Source organism: Salmo salar, chromosome ssa04 (assembly GCF_905237065.1).
Source record: "Salmo salar chromosome ssa04, Ssal_v3.1, whole genome shotgun sequence".
NCBI classification, from domain to species: Eukaryota; Metazoa; Chordata; class Actinopteri; order Salmoniformes; family Salmonidae; genus Salmo; species Salmo salar.
Genome location: NC_059445.1, coordinates 86,165,462 through 86,191,288, shown reverse-complemented (window position 1 = coordinate 86,191,288; position 25,827 = coordinate 86,165,462). Strand labels below are relative to the sequence as shown.

Below are 25,827 nucleotides of genomic sequence, written 5' to 3'. Positions count from 1 at the left end.
GGGGAACTGCAGACAGATAAAGGGACTCTACTCATAAAGCCTAGACGTAGTAGAGGAACTGCAGACAGATACAGGGACTATACTCATAAAGCCTAGACGTAGTAGGGGAACTGCAGACAGATACAGGGACTCTATTCATAAAGCCTAGATGTAGTAGAGGAACTGCAGACAGATACATGGACTCTACTCATAAAGCCTAGACGTAGTAGAGGAACTGCAGACAGATACAGGGACTCTACTCATAAAGCCTAGACGTAGTAGGGGAACTGCAGACAGATACAGGGACTCTACTCATAAAGCCTAGACGTAGTAGAGGAACTGCAGACAGATACAGGGACTCTACTCATAAAGCCTAGACGTAGTAGAGGAACTGCAGACAGATACAGGGACTACTCATAAAGCCAAGACTAGGTAGGGGAACTGCAGACAGATACAGGGACTCTACTCATAAAGCCTAGACGTAGTAGAGGAACTGCAGACAGATACAGGGACTCTACTCATAAAGCCTAGACGTAGTAGAGGAACTGCAGACAGATACAGGGACTCTACTCATAAAGCCTAGACGTAGTAGAGGAACTGCAGACAGATACAGGGACTCTACTCATAAAGCCTAGACGTAGTAGGGGAACTGCAGACAGATACAGGGACTCTACTCATAAAGCCTAGACGTAGTAGAGGAACTGCAGACAGATACAGGGACTCTACTCATAAAGCCTAGACGTAGTAGAGGAACTGCAGACAGATACAGGGACTACTCATAAAGCCAAGACTAGGTAGGGGAACTGCAGACAGATACAGGGACTCTACTCATAAAGCCTAGACGTAGTAGAGGAACTGCAGACAGATACAGGGTCTCTACTCATAAAGCCTAGACGTAGTAGAGGAACTGCAGACAGATACAGGGACTCTACTCATAAAGCCTAGACGTAGTAGGGGAACTGCAGACAAAAACAAGGACTACTCATAAAGCCTAGACGTAGTAGGGGAACTGCAGACAGATACAGGGACTCTACTCATAAAGCCTAGACGTAGTAGGGGAACTGCAGACAGATACAGGGACTCTACTCATAAAGCCTAGACGTAGTAGAGGAACTGCAGACAGATACAGGGACTCTACTCATAAAGCCTAGACGTAGTAGGGGAACTGCAGACAGATACAGGAAATCTACTCATAAAGCCTAGACGTAGTAGAGGAACTACAGACAGATACAGGGACTACTCATAAAGCCTAGACGTAGTAGGGGAAATGCAGACAGATACAGGGACTCTACTCATAAAGCCTAGACGTAGTAGGGGAACTGCAGACAGATACAGGGACTCTACTCATAAAGCCTAGACGTAGTAGAGGAACTGCAGACAGATACAGGGACTCTACTCATAAAGCCTAGACGTAGTAGGGGAACTGCAGACAAAAACAAGGACTACTCATAAAGCCTAGACGTAGTAGGGGAAATGCAGACAGATACAGGGACTCTACTCATAAAGCCTAGACGTAGTAGGGGAACTGCAGACAGATACAGGGACTCTATTCATAAAGCCTAGACGTAGTAGAGGAACTGCAGACAGATACAGGGACTCTACTCATAAAGCCTAGACGTAGTAGGGGAACTGCAGACAGATACAGGGACTCTACTCATAAAGCCTAGACGTAGTAGAGGAACTACAGACAGATACAGGGACTACTCAAAGCCTAGACGTAGTAGGGGAACTGCAGACAGATACAGGGACTACTCATAAAGCCAAGACTAGGTAGGGGAACTGCAGACAGATACAGGGACACTACTCATAAAGCCTAGACGTAGTAGAGGAACTGCAGACAGATACAGGGACTCTACTCATAAAGCCTACACGTAGTAGGGGAACTGCAGACAGATACAGGGACTCTACTCATAAAGCCTAGACGTAGTAGAGGAACTACAGACAGATACAGGGACTACTCAAAGCCTACACGTAGTAGGGGAACTGCAGACAGATACAGGGACTACTCATAAAGCCAAGACTAGGTAGGGGAACTGCAGACAGATACAGGGACTCTACTCATAAAGCCTAGACGTAGTAGAGGAACTGCAGACAGATACAGGGACTCTACTCATAAAGCCTAGACGTAGTAGAGGAACTGCAGACAGATGCAGGGACTCTACTCATAAAGCCTAGACGTAGTAGGGGAACTGCAGACAGATACAGGGACTCTACTCATAAAGCCTAGACGTAGTAGAGGAACTGCAAACAGATACAGGGACTCTACTCATAAAGCCTAGACGTAGTAGAGGAACTGCAGACAGATACAGGGACTTTACTCATAAAGCCTAGACGTAGTAGAGGAACTGCAGACAGATACAGGGACTCTACTCATAAAGCCTAGACGTAGTAGGGGAACTGCAGACAGATACAGGGACTCTACTCATAAAGCCTAGACGTAGTAGAGGAACTACAGACAGATACAGGGACTCACTCAAAGCCTAGACGTAGTAGGGGAACTGCAGACAGATACAGGGACTCTACTCATAAAGCCAAGACTAGGTAGGGGAACTGCAGACAGATACAGGGACACTACTCATAAAGCCTAGACGTAGTAGGGGAACTGCAGACAGATACAGGGACTCTACTCATAAAGCCTAGACGTAGTAGAGGAACTGCAGACAGATACAGGGACTCTACTCATAAAGCCTAGACGTAGTAGGGGAACTGCAGACAGATACAGGGACTCTACTCATAAAGCCTAGACGTAGTAGAGGAACTACAGACAGATACAGGGACTACTCAAAGCCTACACGTAGTAGGGGAACTGCAGACAGATACAGGGACTACTCATAAAGCCAAGACTAGGTAGGGGAACTGCAGACAGATACAGGGACTCTACTCATAAAGCCTAGACGTAGTAGAGGAACTGCAGACAGATACAGGGACTCTACTCATAAAGCCTAGACGTAGTAGAGGAACTGCAGACAGATGCAGGGACTCTACTCATAAAGCCTAGACGTAGTAGGGGAACTGCAGACAGATACAGGGACTCTACTCATAAAGCCTAGACGTAGTAGAGGAACTGCAAACAGATACAGGGACTCTACTCAAAGCCTAGACGTAGTAGAGGAACTGCAGACAGATACAGGGACTTTACTCATAAAGCCTAGACGTAGATAGGGGAACTGCAGACAGATACAGGGACTCTACTCATTAAGCCTAGACGTAGTAGAGGAACTGCAGACAGATACAGGGACTCTACTCATAAAGCCTAGACGTAGTAGAGGAACTGCAGACAGATGCAGGGACTCTACTCATAAAGCCTAGACGTAGTAGGGGAACTGCAGACAGATACAGGGACTACTCATAAAGCCTAGACGTAGTAGGGGAACTGCAGACAGATACAGGGACTCTACTCATAAAGCCTAGACGTAGTAGAGGAACTGCAGACAGATACAGGGACTCTACTCATAAAGCCTAGACGTAGTAGAGGAACTGCAGACAGATACAGGGACTCTACTCATAAAGCCTAGACGTAGTAGGGGAACTGCAGACAGATACAGGGACTCTACTCATAAAGCCTAGACGTAGTAGAGGAACTGCAGACAGATACAGGGACTCTACTCATAAAGCCTAGACGTAGTAGAGGAACTGCAGACAGATACAGGGACTACTCATAAAGCCAAGACTAGGTAGGGGAACTGCAGACAGATACAGGGACTCTACTCATAAAGCCTAGACGTAGTAGAGGAACTGCAAACAGATACAGGGACTCTACTCATAAAGCCTAGACGTAGTAGAGGAACTGCAGACAGATACAGGGACTCTACTCATAAAGCCTAGACGTAGTAGGGGAACTGCAGACAGATACAAGGACTCTACTCATAAAGCCTAGACGTAGTAGGGGAACTGCAGACAGATACAGGGACTCTACTCATAAAGCCTAGACGTATTAGAGGAACTGCAGACAGATACAGGGACTCTACTCATAAAGCCTAGACGTAGTAGAGGAACTGCAGACAGATACAGGGACTCTACTCATAAAGCCTAGACGTAGTAGAGGAACTGCAGACAGATACAGGGACTCTACTCATAAAGCCTAGACGTAGTAGGGGAACTGCAGACAGATACAGGGACTCTACTCATAAAGCCTAGACTTAGTAGAGGAACTGCAGACAGATACAGGGACTCTACTCATAAAGCCTAGACGTAGTAGGGGAACTGCAGACAGATACAGGGACTCTACTCATGAAGCCTAGACGTAGTAGAGGAACTGCAGACAGATACAGGGACTCTACTCATAAAGCCTAGACGTAGTAGGGGAACTGCAGACAGATACAGGGACTCTACTCATAAAGCCTAGACGTAGTCGGGGAACTGCAGACATGGCCATAAAGAGAGATTGGGCATGGCACTGGAGATCTGAGGGATAGAGAGGAGTGGAGAAGAGGTATGTGTGTGTGTCTGTCTCTGAAAAAATTTAAATAATGTGTAGCCATAACACAGCTAAACCAACAAATGGTCCCTGGACGTCATGGACCAGTCGATGGAACATAACTTCACAAACAGTTTCAACACCCTGGTTTTCAAGTGGTTTTAAATTTAATAAATATATTGACCTTGAGTCTCGTAAGAGACCAATAAGAACATCTGAATTCTCCGGTGTATTGAGTTTCAATTCTGTCAATTCAGAAATCTATGTAACACTAATAATGAATGCTATCCTAAGACTTTATAAACAAATGACTTTATGAATCGACTGAATTGAAACGGAACGGACGTGTGTGGAAAGAAAGGTACAACGAGGGAGGTCAAAAACAACAACCAGACAACGCCTCTCCTCTTCCTGTCCTTCCTGTGAGCTGGCTCTCCTCTTCCTGTCCTTCCTGTGAGCTGGCTCTCCTCTTCCTGTCCTTCCTGTGAGCTGCCTCTCCTCTTCCTGTCCTTCCTGTGAGCTGGCTCTCCTCTTCCTGTCCTTCCTGTGAGCTGGCTCTCCTCTTCCTGTCCTTCCTGTGAGCTGGCTCTCCTCTTCCTGTCCTTCCTGTGAGCTGGCTCTCCTCTTCCTGTCCTTCCTGTGAGCTGGCTCTCCTCTTCCTGTCCTTCCTTAGAGCTGGCTCTCCTCTTCCTGTCCTTCCTGTGAGCTGGCTCTCCTCTTCCTGTCCTTCCTGTGAGCTGGCTCTCCTCTTCCTGTCCTTCCTGTGAGCTGGCTCTCCTCTTCCTGTCCTTCCTGTGAGCTGGCTCTCCTCTTCCTGTCCTTCCTGTGAGCTGGCTCTCCTCTTCCTGTCCTTCCTTAGAGCTGGCTCTCCTCTTCCTGTCCTACCTGTGAGCTGATCGGCTAAATTTATTCCATTTCTGAAAGTGAAGAGGAAAAACAACATATACAAGCTTAACATGATATGACACCATAAAAGGTGAGATTTATGTGTAGTTAGAGGCATAAATATAGGAACAGTGTGGTAAAGTTGGTAATACTCGCTGTTTACTCATGGAATTTGTATTTCAGATCAAAAGATGAATGTGACAGGCAAATATTTAGACGGCAAACTGTTGTTTTGGGATGTTTTCTAACCTAGAAACAACAGCTGTACATTTGCCTCATAGTAATCCTTTGATCTGAAATACCAACTAGCCTACATGACTATACTGTAAAGAATGACCTACTTTACTTCACTGTTGCAACACTTATGACACTACCTGTGATGAGAAGGAAAAAAACGTACCATTGAACTCGGCTTGGAAAAGCAGCTGATACATTTTAACTTTGACTGCTGCTTTTCTTTGCTGAGGCAGCCCCTTCAGGGTTGGCACCAGGCTCATGGCAAAGAGGGTCTCTTCATCCTCCTTCCTGTGAGCATCAGGTTGGGCTGCATCCCTCTCGACGGCTTGGAGGAGCCTCTGCTGAAATGAGTCGAGTGGCTCTGTACCTCCGATGACACCTGGCGTGACGTTGTTCCTCTTCGTTTCTCTCTCTGTTTGTCTCCACGGCCACATCCTGTTCAACGAGGTCCTGAGTGGTCACTTCCGTGAGGTTCATAATAATCTCAGGTGGTCCTAGATCCAGAGGTGCTTCCTCCATTTCATCGTCTTCCATGGCTGCACCGGTGGTGGTCATACTCGTGGATGATGTAGACATTGTAGAGGGTCTCGCTGCACCGGTGGAGGCGATGGTCGCACTTGTAGGTGACATTGAGGGTCTTGATGCACCGGTGGCGACAACACTTGTGGATGACGTAGTAGAGGGTCTGGCTGTAAAATTGCCACTCGTTGCCCTAGGCACAATAAATGGATCCAGAAAAGAAAGAATGTGGCAGACGCGCCATGGCTGCTGACCCAGACCTCTTCTTCTCTTTCTCTGCCCTTCTCTCTCTCTGATACCTGTCCCTGAGTCCTCTCCACTTCCTCCTACAGTCTTCTTCTACATAGACATGAACATGATAAGCCAAACCATTACCTAGCATACCTATAGTTATTAGATAGCTATCGTGGACATGTCACCTACTGTACACATAGACACACACACCCACGGTTATCTGACCAAATTATCAGGGGTACAGTAGTATTTACCATTTCTATTAATATTTATGACATACACACTCATACTCTTTCAAACATGATTATTTGGTAAAGTTATCAGGGGTAGTAACTAGCATAATTTATTTGACTATTTCTTACACACACACACACACACACACACACACACACACACACACACCTCATTGGCTAGGTTATCAAGCTAGGTTAGCTAGCTAGCTAACTAGCCACATCTAGCACATGCTCACTACTAAACTGACCTGGCAATCCTACTATCGTGGACACCTGTCTCCAAGCATCATTCTTTGTGTTTATGTCCCTGTAAGCTGTCAGCAGTTGTGTCAGAAAGACACGGTTTTGAGGATACTGCGAAAATGATGTGTCCAACCGCACGCGACCATCTGCAAAAAGTACCTGCATCAGTATAGTTGCCTAGCTGCGCAAAATGTTACGTAGCAGTGATGCAATGACGCAGTCGGTGTGTTCGAAGCGTCAGTATAGTTGCCTAGCTGCGCAAAATGTTACGTAGCAGTGATGCAATGACGCAGTCGGTGTGTTCGAAGCGTAACAGGATGCTCTCAATTATGCATCTGTAAACGTTTGTGAGGGTTTTAGGTGCCAAGGCAAATTTCTGTTGCACCTTCTTCACCACACTGTCTGTGTGGGTGGACCATTTTCAGTTTGTCAGTAATGTGTACGCTGAGGAACATGAAGCTTTCCACCTTCTCCACTGCTGTCATGTGGGTGCTCCAGCTGCAATTTCCTGAAGTCCACAATCATCTCCTTTGTTTTGTTGACTTTGAGTGAGATGTTATTTTCCTGGCGCCATACACCCACAGTCCTCACCTCCTCCCTGTAGACTGCCTCATCACTGTTGGTAATCACAACTACTGTTGTGTCGTCTGCAAACTTGATGATGAGTTGGAGGCGTGCTTAGCCACGCAGTCATGGGTGAACAGGGAGTACAGAAGGGGGCTGAGTACACACCCTTGTGGGGCTGTAAAAGTTTAGTCCACCAGAGTTTGGTTCCCTGCCTTGTGTTGTTGTCCTGGTCTCCATACGGCCCACCAGAGGTTGGTTGACGCTCACTATAGGAACTGGTTGCCTGTAAAATCCATTCATGGAAAATAATACAGTATACTCCTTGAAGCAGATTTGATTGAATTTATTGCATTTTCTTCTAACCAAACCTGTAAAGTTGTTAGCACTAGCTAGTCGATAAAGACTGACAACAGTCTGTCTCTGTATTTGTGAACGTTACGGTAGTGCTAGAATCCATCAATTCTTTCTACATAAATCTGTTGGACAAATCAAATTTATTTATATTGCCCTTCGTCGAACAAATGTGTTCATATTGTCTGTGTAGATTGCGCTGTGGCGGGATTTGTAGTTTTTTATATTTTTTTAAATTTTAAGACAGTTACGTTTTCACCACGAACATTTAGTGAATAAGAGTGGAAATAAAATAGCAGTGGAAATAAAATAATATGCTAATGAATGAACATACTGGACTCAGAAACTAAGAAACTGGCGGACAAACATTTTCAGGAACCTCAGAATCGCTTCGCCTCAGATAGCAGCTGATCGATTTATCTTCTTTACCCTGTGCCAAACACATTTACTCAGTGTGTCACGTCCTGACCAGTAATAGGGGTTATTTGTTATTGTAGTTTGGTCAGGACATGGCAGGGGGTGTTTGTTTCATGTGGTTTGGGCTATGTATTTAGGTAGAGGTGTGTTGGATTTATGTGTTCCGGGGTTTTTGGTTTATGTTCTTGTTTTGTATTCTAGGGTTTTCTATGTTGTGTATTTCTTTTGTTGGCCTGGTGTGGCTCTTAATCAGGAACAGCTGTACATCGTTGTTTCTGATTGGGAGTCATACTTAGGGAGCCCTGTTTTCCACCTGTCCCTTTGTGGGAGATTGTTTTTGCACTGCTGTGTATAGCCTGCGAAACTGTCGTACTTTGGTTATTGTTTTTTCGTGTTCTCATATAAATAAAATAATGATGAGCACGCAACCCGCTGCGCCTTGGTCTTTCACCTACGACAACCGTGACACAGTGATTCTACATTATTAACGTTAGCTGCTGGCTATGGCTGCACAACTGCTTCAATGTTAGCTAGCTAGTGAGCTAGCTAGGCTACTAAAGCTATCATTAGTAGTTTTGCTAGCTATAGGTTGGATCATTCTAGCTGGTTTTAGAGGATGACTAAATTGCTTTTATTAACACATACCTTGTTTTTCCATGACAATTGCAGCAGACTCTGACCAGCTCTGCAACGCCATCTCCTCCCAAGGAGCCACCATTGGAAGGCCCGAGGAGTTGCTTTGCGGTCTTATGAAAGGGTTCCAGACCTTGGCCGAACGGCATGACAATGCGTTGAACACTTTGCTGGAGCAATTCCGCGGCTTGTCTCTGTCAGGCAGCCTACTACAACGGTTACCTCCCAGCCCCTCAGTAACTAGGCTGTTAGCAGCGTCGCCTCCCCGGTCACCCCGGTGTCCCGAGAACCCCTCTTACCTCCTCCGGGGCGCTACGATGGAGATTCCAGAAACTGCCGGGCATTCCCTCTCACTGTTCTCCCTCATTTTTTTGAGCTGCAGCCTTCTTCGTTCCCCTCGGACCGCTCGAGGATACCGTACATCATTACGCTGATGGCTGGGAGGGCACTCACCTGAGGCCACGGCGGCGTTGGAGCAACAATCTGCTGTCTGCCTCAATCTGGAGGTGTTTGCAGAGGAATTTCGTAAGGCGTTTGATTCTCTGTTGAGAGAGAGTGCTCGCAAGCTGCTCCAGCTACTCCACGACTCCCGTAGCGTGACAGACTACGTGGTGGGTTTCCACACGTTGGCAGCTGAGAGTGCTTGGAACCCAGAAGCAATGTTCGACATGGAATATCCGAGGAAGTTAAGGACGAGCTTTCAGCCTGGGAACTACCGATGGATCTTAACTCACTCATCGCCTTGACCATTTGGATCGATGGACGACTACGGGAACGAAAGGATGGAGAGGAGAGTTGATTCCACCTCGCATCCGAGGTATCCTGGAAGTCTCCGACGGCTCCGTTGACGAGAGAACTCGAGTTCCCCCCGAGAGCCTCCGAAGGCTGCCGATTCACCTCTTCCCGAGCCCATGCAACTAGGCAGAGTTAGGCTGTCTCCAGCTGTACGGCTATACAGGCTTCACACTAAGAGTTGCCTGTATTGCGGCACTGCTGGTCATTTCGTCTCCGCCTGTCCACTAAAAGACCAGGCTCACCGGTAGGAGCGAGTACTCTGGTGGGCCATACAGAGAACTTTTCCTCTTCTCTTACTAGCATTCCTTTTCATGCCATGTTGCTGTGGGGATGCTTTAATTCCTCGTGGTTACAAGGTTAATTATGTGTGGTTACAAAGTTAATTCCTCATGGTTACAGAGTTTAAACAGAAACAACTCAAAAAGGTCAATTATAAGTATTAATTCCGTGTGGTTAAGGTTAGGGCTACTGTTTGGGGAAAACTTTGAACAAAATATTTAAAAACAACACGCTGTTTTTATTAAGTGTCATCAGTTATTCTCCCCAGCTTACTAGATCAATATGAATTGTAGTGGTGCAGTGGTCAGAGCAGCATGCTTTGGTCTAAGCAGTTCACCTTTGAGCATCATGAGTTTAGGTCAGTGCTGGGAAATAGTTTTACATTTTTCTGGGTCGGCGCCCAGGGAGGCATATCGTTCTCTGGGTCGGCGCCCAGGGAGGCATATCGTTCTCTGGGTCGGCGCCCAGGGAGGCATATCGTTCTCTGCGTCGGCGCATATCGTTCTTCTTAGGACCTTTTAAAACGTCCGAAATCTAAGTATATTTCTTAGTGATCAGGCTGCTCACAGAGGGGTTCTGGGTAATTGATTACCTCCTGTTTCACGGAGATGTGAGTGACTCGCCATTATGTGTGAGAGAGAGAGAGAGAGAGAGAGAGAGAGAGAGAGAATGAATGAAAATGAGGTGGAAACTGAGCTGCACTTTCTAACCTACTGTCACATGTATGACCATATTAGAGACACATATTTCCTTCAGATTACACAGACCCACCCCACCCCCCTCCACCTTTTCTCTCCAATTGGTAGTTGCAGTCTTGTCTCATCACTGCAACTCCCATACAGACTCGGGAGAGGACAAGGACATCCCTGCGGGCCAAGCCCTCCCCTAACCCGGACGACGCTGGGCCAATTATGAACAGCCCCATGGGTCTTCCGGTCAAGGGCGGCTGCAACAGAGCCTGGGCTCGAACCCAGAATCTCTAGTGGCACAGCTAGCACTGAGATGCAGTGCCGTAGACCACTGAGCCGCTCGGTAGGCACACACAGTTCATTATTAAACCATCTAAATTATTGACAGATGATACACTGTGGGCGAATTAACCTATGTTGTGTGTGTCTTAATTTAGGAAATTAGCCCTCTAGAGGGTAGGGTCATGCTTACTTAGCTATAACACACACACACACACACACCTTGGGGAGCCAAGTCTTCAGGTTCCATGGTAACTCATTACAGGTGTGAGTGTGTGTGAGTGTGTGCGTGCAGGGGAAAACCTAGTCAGTTGTCCAACTGAATGTATTCAACTGAAATGTATCTTCTGCATTTAACCCCAACCCCTCTGAATCAGAGAGGTGAGGGGGGGGGGGCTTCCTTAATCGATATCCACGTCTTCAGCTTCTGGAGAACAGTGGGTTAACTGCCTTGCTCAGGGGGCAGGACGAAAGATTTTTACCTTGTCAGTTATAACCACTAGGCTACCTGCCGCCCCCCCCCTTAGATTACTTTCTAAATGTAATCTGTTACAGTTACTAGTTACCTGTCCAACATTGTAATCAGTACCTTAACTTTTGGATTACCCCAAACTCAGTAATGTAATCAGATTAGATTTAGTTACTTTTAGATTACTTTCCCCTTAAGAGGCATTAGAGGAAGACAGAAATGTATGTTACCAATTGAAAGACATCTATTGCAGGTTAAATGAATGTTAAAGTTTACATAGCTGGACATATATGGATGTTTCATTTTACTTTATGGGTTGGTTATGTAGGCTTCTTTTAACCCATTACTTTCTACTACAGATAATAATAAGGTTAAATTATATCTTTACATTAATATATATCATTTATAAGTCCAAAAATGGATGTAGCAAATACAGATTGCCTCTTTATGTCTAGCAAAAGTGTGCAAGTTTGAGAATGAGTCCATCAGAACTATGGACATTATTATTTTTTTTTTTTTTAATCAGCATCGCAAAAATTATTTCTGAATTTAAAAGTAATCCTCGAAGGAGAAAACCTAGTTTTTCAAAAAGTATCTGTAATCGGAAATAACAATATTTTTGCTGGTAACGTAACCGATTACAATTACCGTTTTTTTTGTAATCCTTTATATGTTATCCATTACTCCCCAACCCTGTGTGTGTGTGTGTGTGTGTGTGTGTGTGTGTGTGTGTGTGTGTGTGTGTGTGTGTGTGTGTGTGTGTGTGTGTGTGTGTGTGTGTGTGGCTAAGTAAGCCAGACCCTATTCATCACAAAGGGCAGACAGGATAATATTGTGGCACATTCACACTCACAGGTATCAGTCATTATCACACACTGACTGTTATCGGTCATTATCAGTCATTATCACACACTGACAGGTATCAGTCATTATCACACACTGGCAGTTATCAGTCATTATCACACACTGACAGTTATCAGTCATTATCACACACTGACAGGTATCAGTCATTATCACACACTGGCAGTTATCAGTCATTATCACACACTGACAGTTATCAGTCATTATCAGCCATTATCACACACTGGCAGTTATCAGTCATTATAAACTGGATAGTTTGAGCCCTGAATGCTGATTGCTGTGGTATATCAGACCCTATATACAGTGGGGGGGAAAGTATTTGATCCCCTGCTGATTTTGTTTTGTACGTTTGCCCACTTACAACGAAATGATCAGTCTATAATTTTAATAGTAGGTTTATTTGAACAGTGAGAGACAGAATAACAACAAAAAAATCCAGAAAAACGCATGTCAGAAATGTTATAAAATGATTAGCATTTTAATGAGGGAAATAAGTATTTGACCCCTCTGCAAAACATGACTTAGTACTTGGTGGCAAAACCCTCGTTGGCAATCACAGAGATCAGATGTTTCTTGTAGTTGGCCACCAGGTTTGCACACATCTCACGAGGGATTTTGTCCCACTCCTCTTTGCAGATCTTCTCCAAGTCATTAAGGTTTCGAAGGCTGACGTTTGGCAACTCGAACCTTCAGCTCCCTCCACAGATTTTCTATGGGATTAAGGTCTGGAGACTGGCTAGGCCACTCCAGGACCTTAATGTGCTTCTTCTTGAGCCACTCCTTTGTTGCCTTGGCCGTGTGTTTTGGGTCATTGTCATGCTGGAATACCCATCCACGACCCATTTTCAATGCCCTGGGTGAGGGAAGGAGGTTCTCACCCAAGATTTGACGGTACATGGCCCCGTCCATCGTCCCTTTGATGCGGTGAAGTTGTCCTGTCCCCTTAGCAGAAAAACACCCCCAAAGCATGTTTCCACCTCCATGTTTGACGGTGGAGATGGTGTTCTTGGGGTCATAGGCAGCATTCCTCCTCCTCCAAACACGGCGAGTTGAGTTGATGTCAAAGAGCTCCATTTTAGTCTCATCTGACCACAACACTTTCACCAGTTGTCCTCTGAGTCATTCAGATGTTCATTGGCAAACTTCAGACGGGCATGTATAGGTATTCTTGAGCAGGGGGACCTTGCGGGCGCTGCAGGATTTCAGTCCTTCACGGCGTAGTGTGTTACCAATTGTTTTCTTGGTGACTATGGTCCCAGCTGCCTTGGGATCATTGACAAGATCCTCCCGTGTAGTTCTGGGCTGATTCCTCACCGTTCTCATGATCATTGCAACTCCACGAGGTGAGATCTTGCATGGAGCCCCAGGCCGAGGGATATTGACAGTTCTTTTGTGTTTCTTCCATTTGCAAATAATCGCACCAAATGTTGTCACCTTCTCACCAAGCTGCTTGGCGATGGTCTTGTAGCCCATTCCAGCCTTGTGTAGGTCTACAATCTTGTCCCTGACATCCTTGGAGAGCTCTTTAGTCTTGGCCATGGTGGAGAGTTTGGAATCTGATTGATTGATTGCTTCTGTGGACAGGTGTCTTTTATACAGGTAACAAGCTGCGGTTAGGAGCACTCCCTTTAAGACTGTGCTCCTAATCTCAGCTCGTTACCTGTATAAAAGACACCTGGGAGCCAGAAATCTTTCTGATTTCACTCATTAAAATGCAAATCAATTTTTAACATTTTTGACATGCGTTTTTCTGGATTTCTTTGTTGTTATTCTGTCTCTCACTGTTCAAATGAACCTACCATTAAAATTATAGACTGATCCTTTCTTTGTCAGTGGGTAAACGTACAAAATCAGCAGGGGATCAAATACTTTTTTCTCCCACTGTACCACGGGTATGACAAAACACGTATTTTTACTGATCTAATTACATAACCAGTTTATAATGGCACCTTGGGGGTTTGTGGTTGCGTCGTGCTTAAGAACAGCCCTTAGCTGTGGTATATTGGCCATATACCACACCCCCTTATGCCGTCTTGCTTAAATATCACACATACACACACAAACACCACACACAAAAACACACACACACACCACACAAACACACACACACACACACACACACACACACACACACACACACACACACACACACACACACACTCTTAGTGCACTATATAAGTGGGATGCAAACATTGATTCCTATTTCCAAAATTCTCTTTGCCACATTATATTTGAAGGTGAGACTCTCTTCACTATAAAACATATCTATTGGACACAAAGAATTAAAAGACAGAGTGACGTTTTAGTCTGATAAACAGATCTTTACGCTCCAACACGAACAAAATTAAAATGATAAAATGTTGGTCAACAGTCATCTTTTTCTTCAGAACTACTTTTAGAAGTCAAGACAAACATGAATAATGGAGTGTACTCTCTCCTCTAGTATCCCCCCCCCCTTAGTCAGAACTTCTAAAATATCTATTTTGAAATAACCATTCTGACGTCGTTTCTACATTTTAAAAACAGCTCCACCTAGTGGCGCTGGCGAGGAATAACTCGTGGAGGTATATAGCGTTGTCTTGTATGTATGTACTGTCGAATTCAATGACGGTACAATACTGAGGTTGCGTTCAATACTGTCTCCTTTCTCCTGAAGTGTCCACTCGTTCACTTCACCCCACCAAACTGAAAGCATTGGATTGGTGTAAGCAGGGACTCACGACAGGGTCTTTCTATACCAGTCCTTTTCTTTTGACATCCATGAAAGGAAATGAACAAGTGCACACTTCAGGAGAAAGGAGAGATTATTGGGACAGATCCTCTCTCTGTGTGTGTTAGTGTGTGTGTGTGTGTGTGTGTGTGTATGTTGGTGCTCAGAGAAAGGGAGGTGTTGTAAGGCACAGTGCTGAGGGCTGGTCACCTCTGGCTAAGGGAGATAACATCCTTCGTCTGATCACCTCTGGCTAAGGGAGATAATGTCCTTCGTCTGTGGTCTGGTCACTTCTGGCTAAGGGAGATAACATCCTTCGTCTGATCACCTCTGGCTAACGGAGATAACGTCCTTCGTCTGAGGGCTGATGCGTGCGCAGGCCACAGGGTATTTCATTGTTTGGCGCAAGAGGTTCATTCTCTGACAAAGGCAACTCATGCATCAGAAAGAACTAGTAGGTATATTCAGAGCCTGTCGTTTTTTCAGAAGATTTATTTAGCTGGTTTCAGCAAACTTGTTCTAGACAAAAGAGAAACAAAAAGCCTTGTACTGTATCTTCCACCCTGATGTCATCGGCCTTAGCCTGGTCCCAGATCTGGTCCTGTTGTCATTGGTCTTAGCCTGGTCCCAGATCTGGTCCTGATGTCATTGGTCTTAGCCTGGTCCCAGATCTGGCCCTGATGTCATCGGCCTTAGCCTGGTCCCAGATCTGGTCCTGTTGTCATTGGTCTTAGCCTGGTCCCAGATCTGGTCCTGATGTCATTGGTCTTAGCCTGGTCCCAGATCTGGTCCTGTTGTCATTGGTCTTAGCCTGGTCCCAGATCTGGTCCTGTTGTCATTGGTCTTAGCCTGGTCCCAGATCTGGTCCTGTTGTCATTGGTCTTAGCCTGGTCCCAGATCTGGTCCTGATGTCATTGGTCTTAGCCTGGTCCCAGATCTGGCCCTGATGTCATTGGTCTTAGCCTGGTCCCAGATCTGGTCCTGTTGTCATTGGTCTTAGCCTGGTCCCAGATCTGGTCCTGATGTCATTGGTCTTAGCCTGGTCCCAGATCTGGTCCTGATGTCATTGGTCTTAGCCTGGTCCCAGATCTGGCCCTGATGTCATTGGTCTTAGCCTGGTCCCAGATCTGGTCCTGATGTCATTGGTCTTAGCCTGGTCCCAGATCTGGTCCTGATGTCATTGGTCTTAGCCTGGTCCCAGATCTGGTAGTACCGTCTTATCAACTCCAACAAGGCATTGCCTCATGTCAGATACCGCAATGATTCTGTCTGCACTGATTGGTTGAAGATCGCGTGTTGTGTAGGAATGAAGCCACCTGTCGGAAGACGATGGCAACTAGGAGTTGCCAAGACAGCACAAACAGATCTGAGACCAGGCTAACTTAAAGCTTGGCATTAGCCAGTGGTGTAAAGTACTGAAGTAAAAATACTTGAAAGTACTTCTTAAGTAGAATTTTGGGGGTATCTGTACTTTACTATTTATATTTTTTGACAGATTTTACTTCACTACATTCCTAAAGAAAATAATTTACTTTTTATTCCATATATCTTCCCTGACAGTCAAAAGTACTTTTTTAAAATGCTTTAGCAGCACCGGAAAATTGTCTAATTCACACACTTATCAAGAGAACATCCCTGGTCATCCCTACTGCCTCTGATCTGACGGACTCACTAAACAGAGAACATCCCTGGTCATCCCTACTGCCTCTGATCTGGAGGACTCACTAAACAGAGAACATCCCTGGTCATCTCTACTGCCTCTGATCTGGAGGACTCACTAAACAGAGAACATCCCTACTGCCTCTTCTCCACACAGAGACACCCTGGTCATCCCTACTGCCTCTGATCTGGAGGACTCACTAAACAGAGGACATCCCTGGTCATCCCTACTGCCTCTGATCTGGAGGACTCACTAAACAGAGGACATCCCTGGTCATCCCTACTGCCTCTGATCTGGAGGACTCACTAAACAGAGGACATCCCTGGTCGTCCCTACTGCCTCTGATCTGGTGGACTCACTAAACACAACATGCTTCATTTGTAAATGATGTCTTAGTGTTGGAGTGTGACCCTGGCTATACGTAAAGAAAAACAAAATGGTGCCGTCTGATTTTCATAATATAAGGAATGTGAAATGATTTCTATATTTTTTTACTTTCAATACTTAAGTATATTTTGAGCAATTACATTTACTTATGATAATTAAATATATTTAAAACCAAATACTTTTAGTATTTTACTGGGTGACTCACTTTTACTTGAGTCATTTTCTAATTAGGTATCTTTACTTTTATTCAAGTATGACTTTTGGCCTAGTACAAACAGATCTGGGACAAGGCTAACCTGTCCTCTCCTCTGATCACTTCAGCTAAATTTGGAGCCAGAACACGTTTACCCATAATCCTCTTTGGCTCACGTCAGAATCAAGTACACTGTTCCCACGCAAAACAGCACTCACAAAGCACGGCGGTACCATAGCGACGGTACACTTTAGCAGCGCCATGGTAACACACCACGGTAACGCCATGCTGATACCATAGCAACACCTTAACAACGTCACAGTTTAGCGATGCTGTGGTAATGCCACGGCAACACCACGGCAACCCTACACCACACTAACGCCATGGTATTGCCGTGGCGACGACACCACCAGGGTAATACAGCATGGCATTATACATGAGATTAGTAACTCCATGGTAGAGCAAGACATATGTTAGGTACAGTTACAGTACTGCTTTAGCACACATGATAATACTGTTACCCAAACATTAGCATATCAACATGATAATGACCTGATGGGCATTGAGAGCTGTTTTCATCTGCTGGCACAGAGAGAGCTGCTTATTTACTCTGTGTGTACAGACTAACGCACACACACACACACACACACACACACACACACACACACACACACACACACACACACACACACACACACACACACAAACCAACATGCGCACACACACACACACACACACACACACACACACACCAACATGCGCGCGCACACACACACACCAACATGCGCACACACACACACACACACACACACACACCAACATGCGCACACACACACACCAACATGCGCGCGCACACACACCAACATGCGCGCGCACACACACACCAACATGCGCACACACACACACACACACACACACACACACACACACACACACACACACACACACACACACACACACACACACACACAGTTACAGACACGCTTCCCAGAAGCAGTGAAATGGGTGAATGTCCTAGACATTGTATAACAGCATAACAAAATCAACGATTATACAACAATGATGACATCATAATATTAATATAACAAATAATAATAATAATACAATAGATAATATAATTAACACAGACAATACAGATGATAATAATATGAATAATAATGATAGTAGTTTAAAAAGGACAGTGATGCTGATAATGAGAGCAGAGATAAAGCAGTAGGATTCCAGAGCTGTCTTCAAGTTCAATCTAGATCGTTCCAAATCCCTGGTTTTAGGTTCTAGATAGAACCATGGACATGGAACAAAGTTCTAGATTTTTCACTGTCCCTGGTTCATCGTTTTAGATTGGACCAGCGGGCCGTATGTTTGACACCCCTGTTCTAGATTGTTCAGTGTTCCTACTTCCAAGTTCTAGATTGTTCAGTGTCCTGGTTCCAATGTTCAGTGTCCTGGTTCCAAGTTCTAGATTGTTCAGTGTCCTGGTTCCAATGTTCAGTGTCCTGGTTCCAAGTTCTAGATTGTTCAGTGTTCTGGTTCCAAGTTCTAGATTGTTCAGTGTTCTGGTTCCAAGTTCTAGATTGTTCAGTGTCCTGGTTCCAATGTTCAGTGTCCTGGTTCCAAGTTCTAGATTGTTCAGTGTTCTGGTTCCAAGTTCTAGACTGTTCAGTGGCCCTACTTCCAAGTTCTAGACTGTTCAGTGTTCCTACTTCCAAGTTCTAGACTGTTCAGTATCCCTGGTTCCAAGTTTTACATCCTCTGGTCCATGGGGCCATGCTCCCTGCCGGTGTAGCCCAGCCTCAGAACCTATTCCTGGGGTTCAGATCTTGGTCTCAGGGCCTGAGGGGGGTTTGTAGGGTGGAAGGAAGAACGGATCCTCTGGGCCTCAGAGACACACAGGTGACCGAAGGCCTTGTTATACCACTCTGGAGACCTGCCCCTGGACAAAGCAACAACATAAAACATGGGTTAGAACACCTTGTACCACTCTGGAGACCTGATATATAGTGATCCTGTATGGCTCAGTTGGTGGTAGTGGTTATGGTAGGTGGTAGTGGCTGGTGGTAGTGGTTATGGTAGGTGGTAGTGGCTGGCGGTAGTGGTAGTGGTTGGTGGTATTGGTTGGTGGTAGGTGGTAGTGGTTGGTGGTATTGGTTGGTGGTAGGTGGTATTGGTTGGTGGTAGGTGGTAGTGGTTGGTGGTAGTGGTTGGTGGTATTGGTTGGTGGTAGTGGTTGGTGGTAGGTGGTGGTAGGTGGTAGGTGGTAGTGGTTGGTGGTAGTGGTTGGTGGTAGGTGGTGGTAGGTGGTAGGTGGTAGTGGTAGGTGGTAGTGGTTGGTGGTAGGTGGTAGTGGTAGTGGTAGGTGGTAGTGGTTGGTGGTAGGTGGTAGTGGTAGTGGTAGGTGGTAGTGGTTGGTGGTAGGTGGTATTGGTTGGTGGTAGGTGGTAGTGGTTGGTGGTAGTGGTTGGTGGTAGGTGGTGGTAGGTGGTAGGTGGTAGTGGTTGGTGGTAGTGGTTGGTGGTAGGTGGTAGTGGTAGGTGGTAGTGGTTGGTGGTTGGTGGTAGTGGTTGGTGGTAGGTGGTGGTAGGTGGTAGGTGGTAGTGGTTGGTGGTAGGTGGTTGGTGGTAGGTGGTAGTGGTAGTGGTTGGTGGTTGGTGGAAGTGGTAGTGGTTGGTGGTAGTGCATGGTGGTTGTGGTTGGTGGTAGTGGTTGGTGGTAATGGTAGGTGGTAGTGGTTGGTGGTAGGTGGTAGGTAGTAGTGGTTGGTGGTAGTGGTAGTGGTTGGTGGTTGGTGGAAGTGGTAGTTGTTGGTGGTAGTGCATGGTGGTTGGTGGTAGGTGGTAGTGGTAGGTGGTAGTGGTTGGTGGTAGTGGTTGGTGGTAGTGGTAGGTGGTAGTGGTTGGTGGTAGGTGGTAGGTGGTAGTGGTTGGTGGTAGGTGGTAGTGGTTGGTGGTAGGTGGTAGGTGGTAGTGGTTGGTGGTTGGTGGTAGTGGTTGGTGGTAGGTGGTAGTGGTTGGTGGTTGTGGTTGGTGGTTGGTGGTAGTGGTTGGTGGTAGGTGGTAGGTGGTAGTGGTTGGTGGTAGGTGGTAGGTAGTAGTGGTTGGTGGTTGGTGGTAGTGTTTGTGGTTGGTGGTAGGTGGTAGTGGTAGTGGCTGGTGGTAGTGGTAGTGGCTGGTGGTAGGCAGTAGGTGGTAGGTGGTAGTGGTTGGTGGTAGTGGTTGGTGGTAGGTGGTTGGTGGTAGTGGTTGGTGGTTGGTGGTAGTGGTTGGTGGTAGTGGTTGGTGGTAGGGGTTGGTGGTAGTGGTTGGTGGTTGGTGGTAGTGGTTGGTGGTAGGTGGTGGTAGTGGTAGTGGTTGTGGTTGGTGGTAGTGGTTGGTGGTAATGGTAGGTGGTAGTGGTTGGTGGTAGGTGGTAGTGGTTGGTGGTTGTGGTTGGTGGTAGTGGTTGGTGGTAGGTGGTAGTGGTTGGTGGTTGGTGGTAGTGGTTGGTGTATGTGGTTGGTGGTTGGTGGTAGTGGTTGGTGGTAGTGGTTGGTGGTAGGGGTTGGTGGTAGTGGTTGGTGGTTGGTGGTAGTGGTTGGTGGTAGGTGGTGGTAGTGGTAGTGGTTGTGGTTGGTGGTAGTGGTTGGTGGTAATGGTAGGTGGTAGTGGTTGGTGGTAGGTGGTTGTGGTTGGTGGTAGTGGTTGGTGGTAGGTGGTAGTGGTTGGTGGTTGGTGGTAGTGGTTGGTGGTTGTGGTTGGTGGTAGTGGTTGGTGGTAGGTGGTAGGTGGTAGTGGTTGGTGGTAGGTGGTAGTGGTTGGTGGTTGTGGTTGGTGGTAGTGGTTGGTGGTAGGTGGTAGTGGTTGGTGGTTGGTGGTAGTGGTTGGTGGTTGTGGTTGGTGGTAGTGGTTGGTGGTAGGTGGTAGTGGTTGGTGGTAATGGTAGGTGGTAGTGGTTGGTGGTAGGTGGTAGTGGTTGGTGGTTGTGGTTGGTGGTAGTGGTTGGTGGTAGGTGGTAGTGGTTGGTGGTTGGTGGTTGGTGGTAGTGTTTGTGGTTGGTGGTAGGTGGTAGTGGTTGGTGGTAGGTGGTAGTGGTTGGTGGTTGGTGGAAGTGGTAGTGGTAGGTGGTAGTGCATGGTGGTTGGTGGTAGGTGGTAGTGGTTAGTGGTAGGTGGTAGTGCATGGTGGTTGGTGGTAGGTGGTAGGTAGTAGTGGTTGGTGGTTGGTGTTTGGTGGTAGTGTTTGTGGTTGGTGGTAGTGGTTGGTGGTAGGTGGTTGGTGGTAGGTGGTAGTGGTTGGTGGTTGGTGGTAGACAGTAGGTGGTAGGTGGTAGTGGTAGTGGTTGGTGGTTGGTGGAAGTGGTAGTGGTTGGTGGTAGTGCATGGTGGTTGGTGGTAGGTGGTAGTGGTAGGTGGTAGTGGTTGGTGGTAGTGGTTGGTGGTAGTGGTTGGTGGTAGGTGGTAGTGGTTGGTGGTAGGTGGTAGTGGTAGTGGTTGGTGGTAGGTGGTAGTGGTTGGTGGTAGTGGTAGGTGGTAGTGGTTGGTGGTAGGTGGTAGTGGTTGGTGGTAGGTGGTAGTGGTTGGTGGTAGGTGGTAGTGGTTGGTGGTAGTGGTAGGTGGTAGTGGTTGGTGGTAGGTGGTAGGTGGTAGTGGTTGGTGGTAGGTGGTAGTGGTTGGTGGTAGGTGGTAGTGGTTGGTGGTAGGTGGTAGGGGTGGTAGTGGTTGGTGGTAGGTGGTAGTGGTAGTGGTTGGTGGTAGGTGGTAGTGGTTGGTGGTAGTGGTAGGTGGTAGTGGTTGGTGGTAGGTGGTAGTGGTTGGTGGTAGGTGGTAGTGGTTGGTGGTAGGTGGTAGTGGTTGGTGGTAGTGGTAGGTGGTAGAGGTTGGTGGTAGGTGGTAGTGGTAGGTGGTAGTGGTTGGTGGTAGGTGGTAGTGGTTGGTGGTTGGTGGTTGGTGGAAGTGGTAGTGGTAGGTGGTAGTGCATGGTGGTTGGTGGTAGGTGGTAGTGGTTAGTGGTAGGTGGTAGTGCATGGTGGTTGGTGGTAGTGGTAGGTGGTAGTGGTTGGTGGTAGGTGGTAGGTGGTAGTGGTTGGTGGTAGGTGGTAGTGGTTGGTGGTAGGTGGTAGTGGTTGGTGGTGTGGTGTGGTTGGTGGTAGTGGTTGGTGGTAGTGGTTGGTGGTAGTGGTTGGTGGTAATGGTAGGTGGTAGTGGTTGGTGGTTGGTGGTAGTGTTTGTGGTTGGTGGTAGGTGGTAGTGGTTGGTGGTAGGTGGTAGTGGTGTGGTTGGTGGTAGGCAGTAGGTGGTAGTGTTTGGTGGTAGTGGTAGGTGGTAGTGGTAGTGGTTGGTGGTTGGTGGTAGGCAGTAGGTGGTAGGTGGTAGTGGTAGTGGTTGGTGGTAGTGGTTGGTGGTAGGTGGTGGTAGGTGGTAGGTGGTAGTGGTTGGTGGTAGTGGTTGGTGGTGGTTGGTGGTAGTGGTAGTGGTTGTGGTTGGTGGTAGTGGTAGGTGGTAGTGGTTGGTGGTAGGTGGTTGGTGGTAGGTGGTAGTGGTTGGTGGTAGTGGTTGGTGGTAGGTGGTAGTGGTAGTGGTTGGTGGTTGGTGGAAGTGGTAGTGGTTGGTGGTAGTGCATGGTGGTTGGTGGTAGGTGGTAGTGGTTGGTGGTAGTGGTAGGTGGTAGTGGTTGGTGGTAGGTGGTAGTGGTTGGTGGTTGGTGGTAGGTGGTAGTGGTTGGTGGTTGGTGGTAGTGGTTGGTGGTTGGTGGTAGGTGGTTGGTGGTAGTGGTTGGTGGTAGGTGGTAGTGGTTGGTGGTAGGTGGTAGTGGTTGGTGGTAGGTGGTAGTGGTAGTGGTTGGTGGTAGGCAGTAGGCAGTAGGTGGTAGGTGGTAGTGGTTGGTGGTAGGTGGTAGTGGTAGTGGTTGGTGGTAGGTGGTAGTGGTAGTGGTAGGTGGTAGGTGGTAGGCAGTAGGCGGTAGGTGGTAGGTGGTAGTGGTTGGTGGTAAGTGGTAGTGGTAGGTGGTAGTGCATGGTGGTTGGTGGTAGGTGGTAGTGGTTGGTGGTAGGTGGTAGTGGTAGGTGGTAGTGGTTGGTGGTAGGTGGTAGTGGTTGGTGGTAGGTGGTAGTGGTTGGTGGTAGGTGTTTGGTGGTAGTGGTTGGTGGTAGGTGGTAGTGGTTGGTGGTTGGTGTTTGGTGGTAGTGGTTTGTGGTAGGTGGTAGTGCATGGTGGTTGGTGGTAGGTGGTAGTGGTTGGTGGTAGTGGTTGGTGGTAGGTGGTAGTGGTTGGTGGTAGGTGGTTGGTGGTAGTTGGTAGTGGTAGTGGTTGGTGGTTGGTGGTAGGCAGTAGGTGGTAGGTGGTAGTGGTTGGTGGTAGTGTTTGGTGGTAGTGGTTGGTGGTTGGTGGTAGGTGGTAGTGGTTGGTGGTTGGTGGTAGGTGGTAGTGGTTGGTGGTAGGTGGTAGTGGTTGGTGGTAGGTGGTAGTGGTTGGTGGTTGGTGGTAGGCAGTAGGTGGTAGGTGGTAGTGGTAGTGGTTGGTGGTTGGTGGAAGTGGTAGTGGTTGGTGGTAGTGCATGGTGGTTGGTGGTAGGTGGTAGTGGTAGGTGCTAGTGGTTGGTGGTAGGTGGTAGTGGTTGGTGGTAGGTGGTAGTGGTTGGTGGTAGTGCATGGTGGTTGGTGGTAGGTGGTAGTGGTTGGTGGTTGGTGGTAGTGGTAGGTGGTAGTGTTTGGTGGTAGTGCTTGGTGGTAGGCAGTGGGTGGTAGGTGGTAGTGGTTGGTGGTTGGTGGTAGTGGTTGGTGGTAGGTGGTAGTGGTTGGTGGTAGGTGGTAGTGGTAGTGGTTGGTGGTAGGCAGTAGGTGGTAGGTGGTTGTGGTTGGTGGTAGGTGGTAGTGGTTGGTGGTAGGTGGTAGTGGTAGTGGTTGGTGGTTGGTGGTAGTGGTTGGTGGTTGTGGTTGGTGGTAGGTGGTAGTGGTAGTGGTTGGTGGTAGTGGTTGGTGGTAGTGGTTGGTGGTAGGTGGTAGTGGTTGGTGGTAGGTAGTAGTGGTTGGTGGTTGGTGGTTGGTGGTAGTGGTTGGTGGTAGTGGTTGGTGGTAGGTGGTTGGTGGTAGGTGGTAGTGGTAGTGGTTGGTGGTTGGTGGTAGGCAGTAGGTGGTAGGTGGTAGTGGTAGTGGTTGGTGGTTGGTGGAAGTGGTTTGGTGGTAGTGCATGGTGGTTGGTGGTAGGTGGTAGTGGTAGGTGGTAGTGGTTGGTGGTAGGTGGTAGTGGTTGGTGGTAGGTGGTAGTGGTTGGTGGTAGGTGGTAGTGGTTGGTGGTAGGTGGTAGTGGTTGGTGGTAGTGGTTGGTGGTAGGTGGTAGTGGTTGGTGGTATGGTGGTTGGTGGTTGGTGGTAGGCAGTAGGTGGTAGGTGGTAGTGGTTGGTGGTTGTGGTTGGTGGTAGGCAGTAGGTGGTAGGTGGTAGTGGTTGGTGGTTGGTGGTAGTGGTTGGTGGTAGGTGGTAGTGGTTGGTGGTAGGTGGTAGTGGTTGGTGGTAGGTGGTAGTGGTAGTGGTTGGTGGTTGGTGGTAGTGTGTTTGTGGTTGGTGGTAGGTGGTAGTGGTTGGTGGTAGGTGGTAGTGGTAGTGGTTGGTGGTTGGTGGTAGTGGTAGTGTTTGGTGGTAGTGGTTGGTGGTAGGTGGTAGTGGTAGGTGGTAGTGCATGGTGGTTGGTGGTAGTGGTTGGTGGTAGGTGGTAGTGGTTGGTGGTTGGTGGTAGTGGTTGGTGGTAGGTGGTAGTGGTAGTGGTTGGTGGTAGTGGTTGGTGGTAGTGGTTGGTGGTAGGTGGTAGTGGTTGGTGGTTGGTGGTTGGTGGAAGTGGTAGTGGTAGGTGGTAGTGCATGGTGGTTGGTGGTAGGTGGTAGTGGTTGGTGGTAGGTGGTAGTGGCAGTGTGTGGTTGGTGGTAGGTGGTAGGTGGTAGTGGTTGGTGGTTGGTGTTTGGTGGTAGTGTTTGTGGTTGGTGGTAGTGGTTGGTGGTAGGTGGTTGGTGGTAGGTGGTAGTGGTAGTGGTTGGTGGTTGGTGGTAGGCAGTAGGTGGTAGGTGGTAGTGGTAGTGGTTGGTGGTTGGTGGAAGTGGTAGTGGTTGGTGGTAGTGCATGGTGGTTGGTGGTAGGTAGTAGTGGTAGGTGGTAGTGGTTGGTGGTAGTGGTTGGTGGTAGTGGTAGGTGGTAGTGGTTGGTGGTAGGTGGTAGTGGTTGGTGGTAGGTGGTAGGTGGTAGTGGTTGGTGGTTGGTGGTAGGTGGTAGTGGTTGGTGGTAGGTGGTAGTGGTTGGTGGTAGGTGGTAGTGGTTGGTGGTTGTGGTTGGTGGTAGTGGTTGGTGGTAATGGTAGGTGGTAGTGGTTGGTGGTAGGTGGTAGGTAGTAGTGGTTGGTGGTTGGTGGTAGTGTTTGTGGTTGGTGGTAGGTGGTAGTGGTTGGTGGTAGGTGGTAGTGGTAGTGGTTGGTGGTAGGCAGTAGGTGGTAGGTGGTAGTGGTAGTGGTTGGTGGTTGGTGGTAGTGGTTGGTGGTAGTGGTAGTGGTTGGTGGTTGGTGGTAGGCAGTAGGTGGTAGGTGGTAGTGGTTGGTGGTTGGTGGAAGTGGTAGTGGTTGGTGGTAGTGCATGGTGGTTGGTGGTAGGTGGTAGTGGTTGGTGGTAGGTCGTAGTGGTAGGTGGTAGGTGGTAGGTAGTAGTGGTTGGTGGTAGGTGGTAGTGGTAGGTGGTAGGTGGTAGGTGGTAGTGGTTGGTGGTAGGTGGTAGTGGTAGTGGTAGGTGGTAGTGGTTGGTGGTAGGTGGTATTGGTTGGTGGTAGTGGTTGGTGGTAGGTG

At 47.7% G+C, this 25,827-nt stretch overlaps 1 protein-coding gene across 1 annotated transcript in view; it reads right to left on the bottom strand.

Moving 5' to 3' along the window:
• Positions 1-17,950: 17,950 nt before the first annotated feature.
• Positions 17,951-25,827, bottom strand: part of LOC106604017 (stAR-related lipid transfer protein 13) — an 84,707-nt gene continuing 76,830 nt past the window's right edge. The window contains 2 exon segments of the mRNA XM_045717438.1: positions 17,951-18,880; positions 18,883-18,970. Coding sequence (XP_045573394.1) covers positions 18,851-18,880; positions 18,883-18,970 — 118 coding nt within the window. The 3' untranslated portion in view covers positions 17,951-18,850.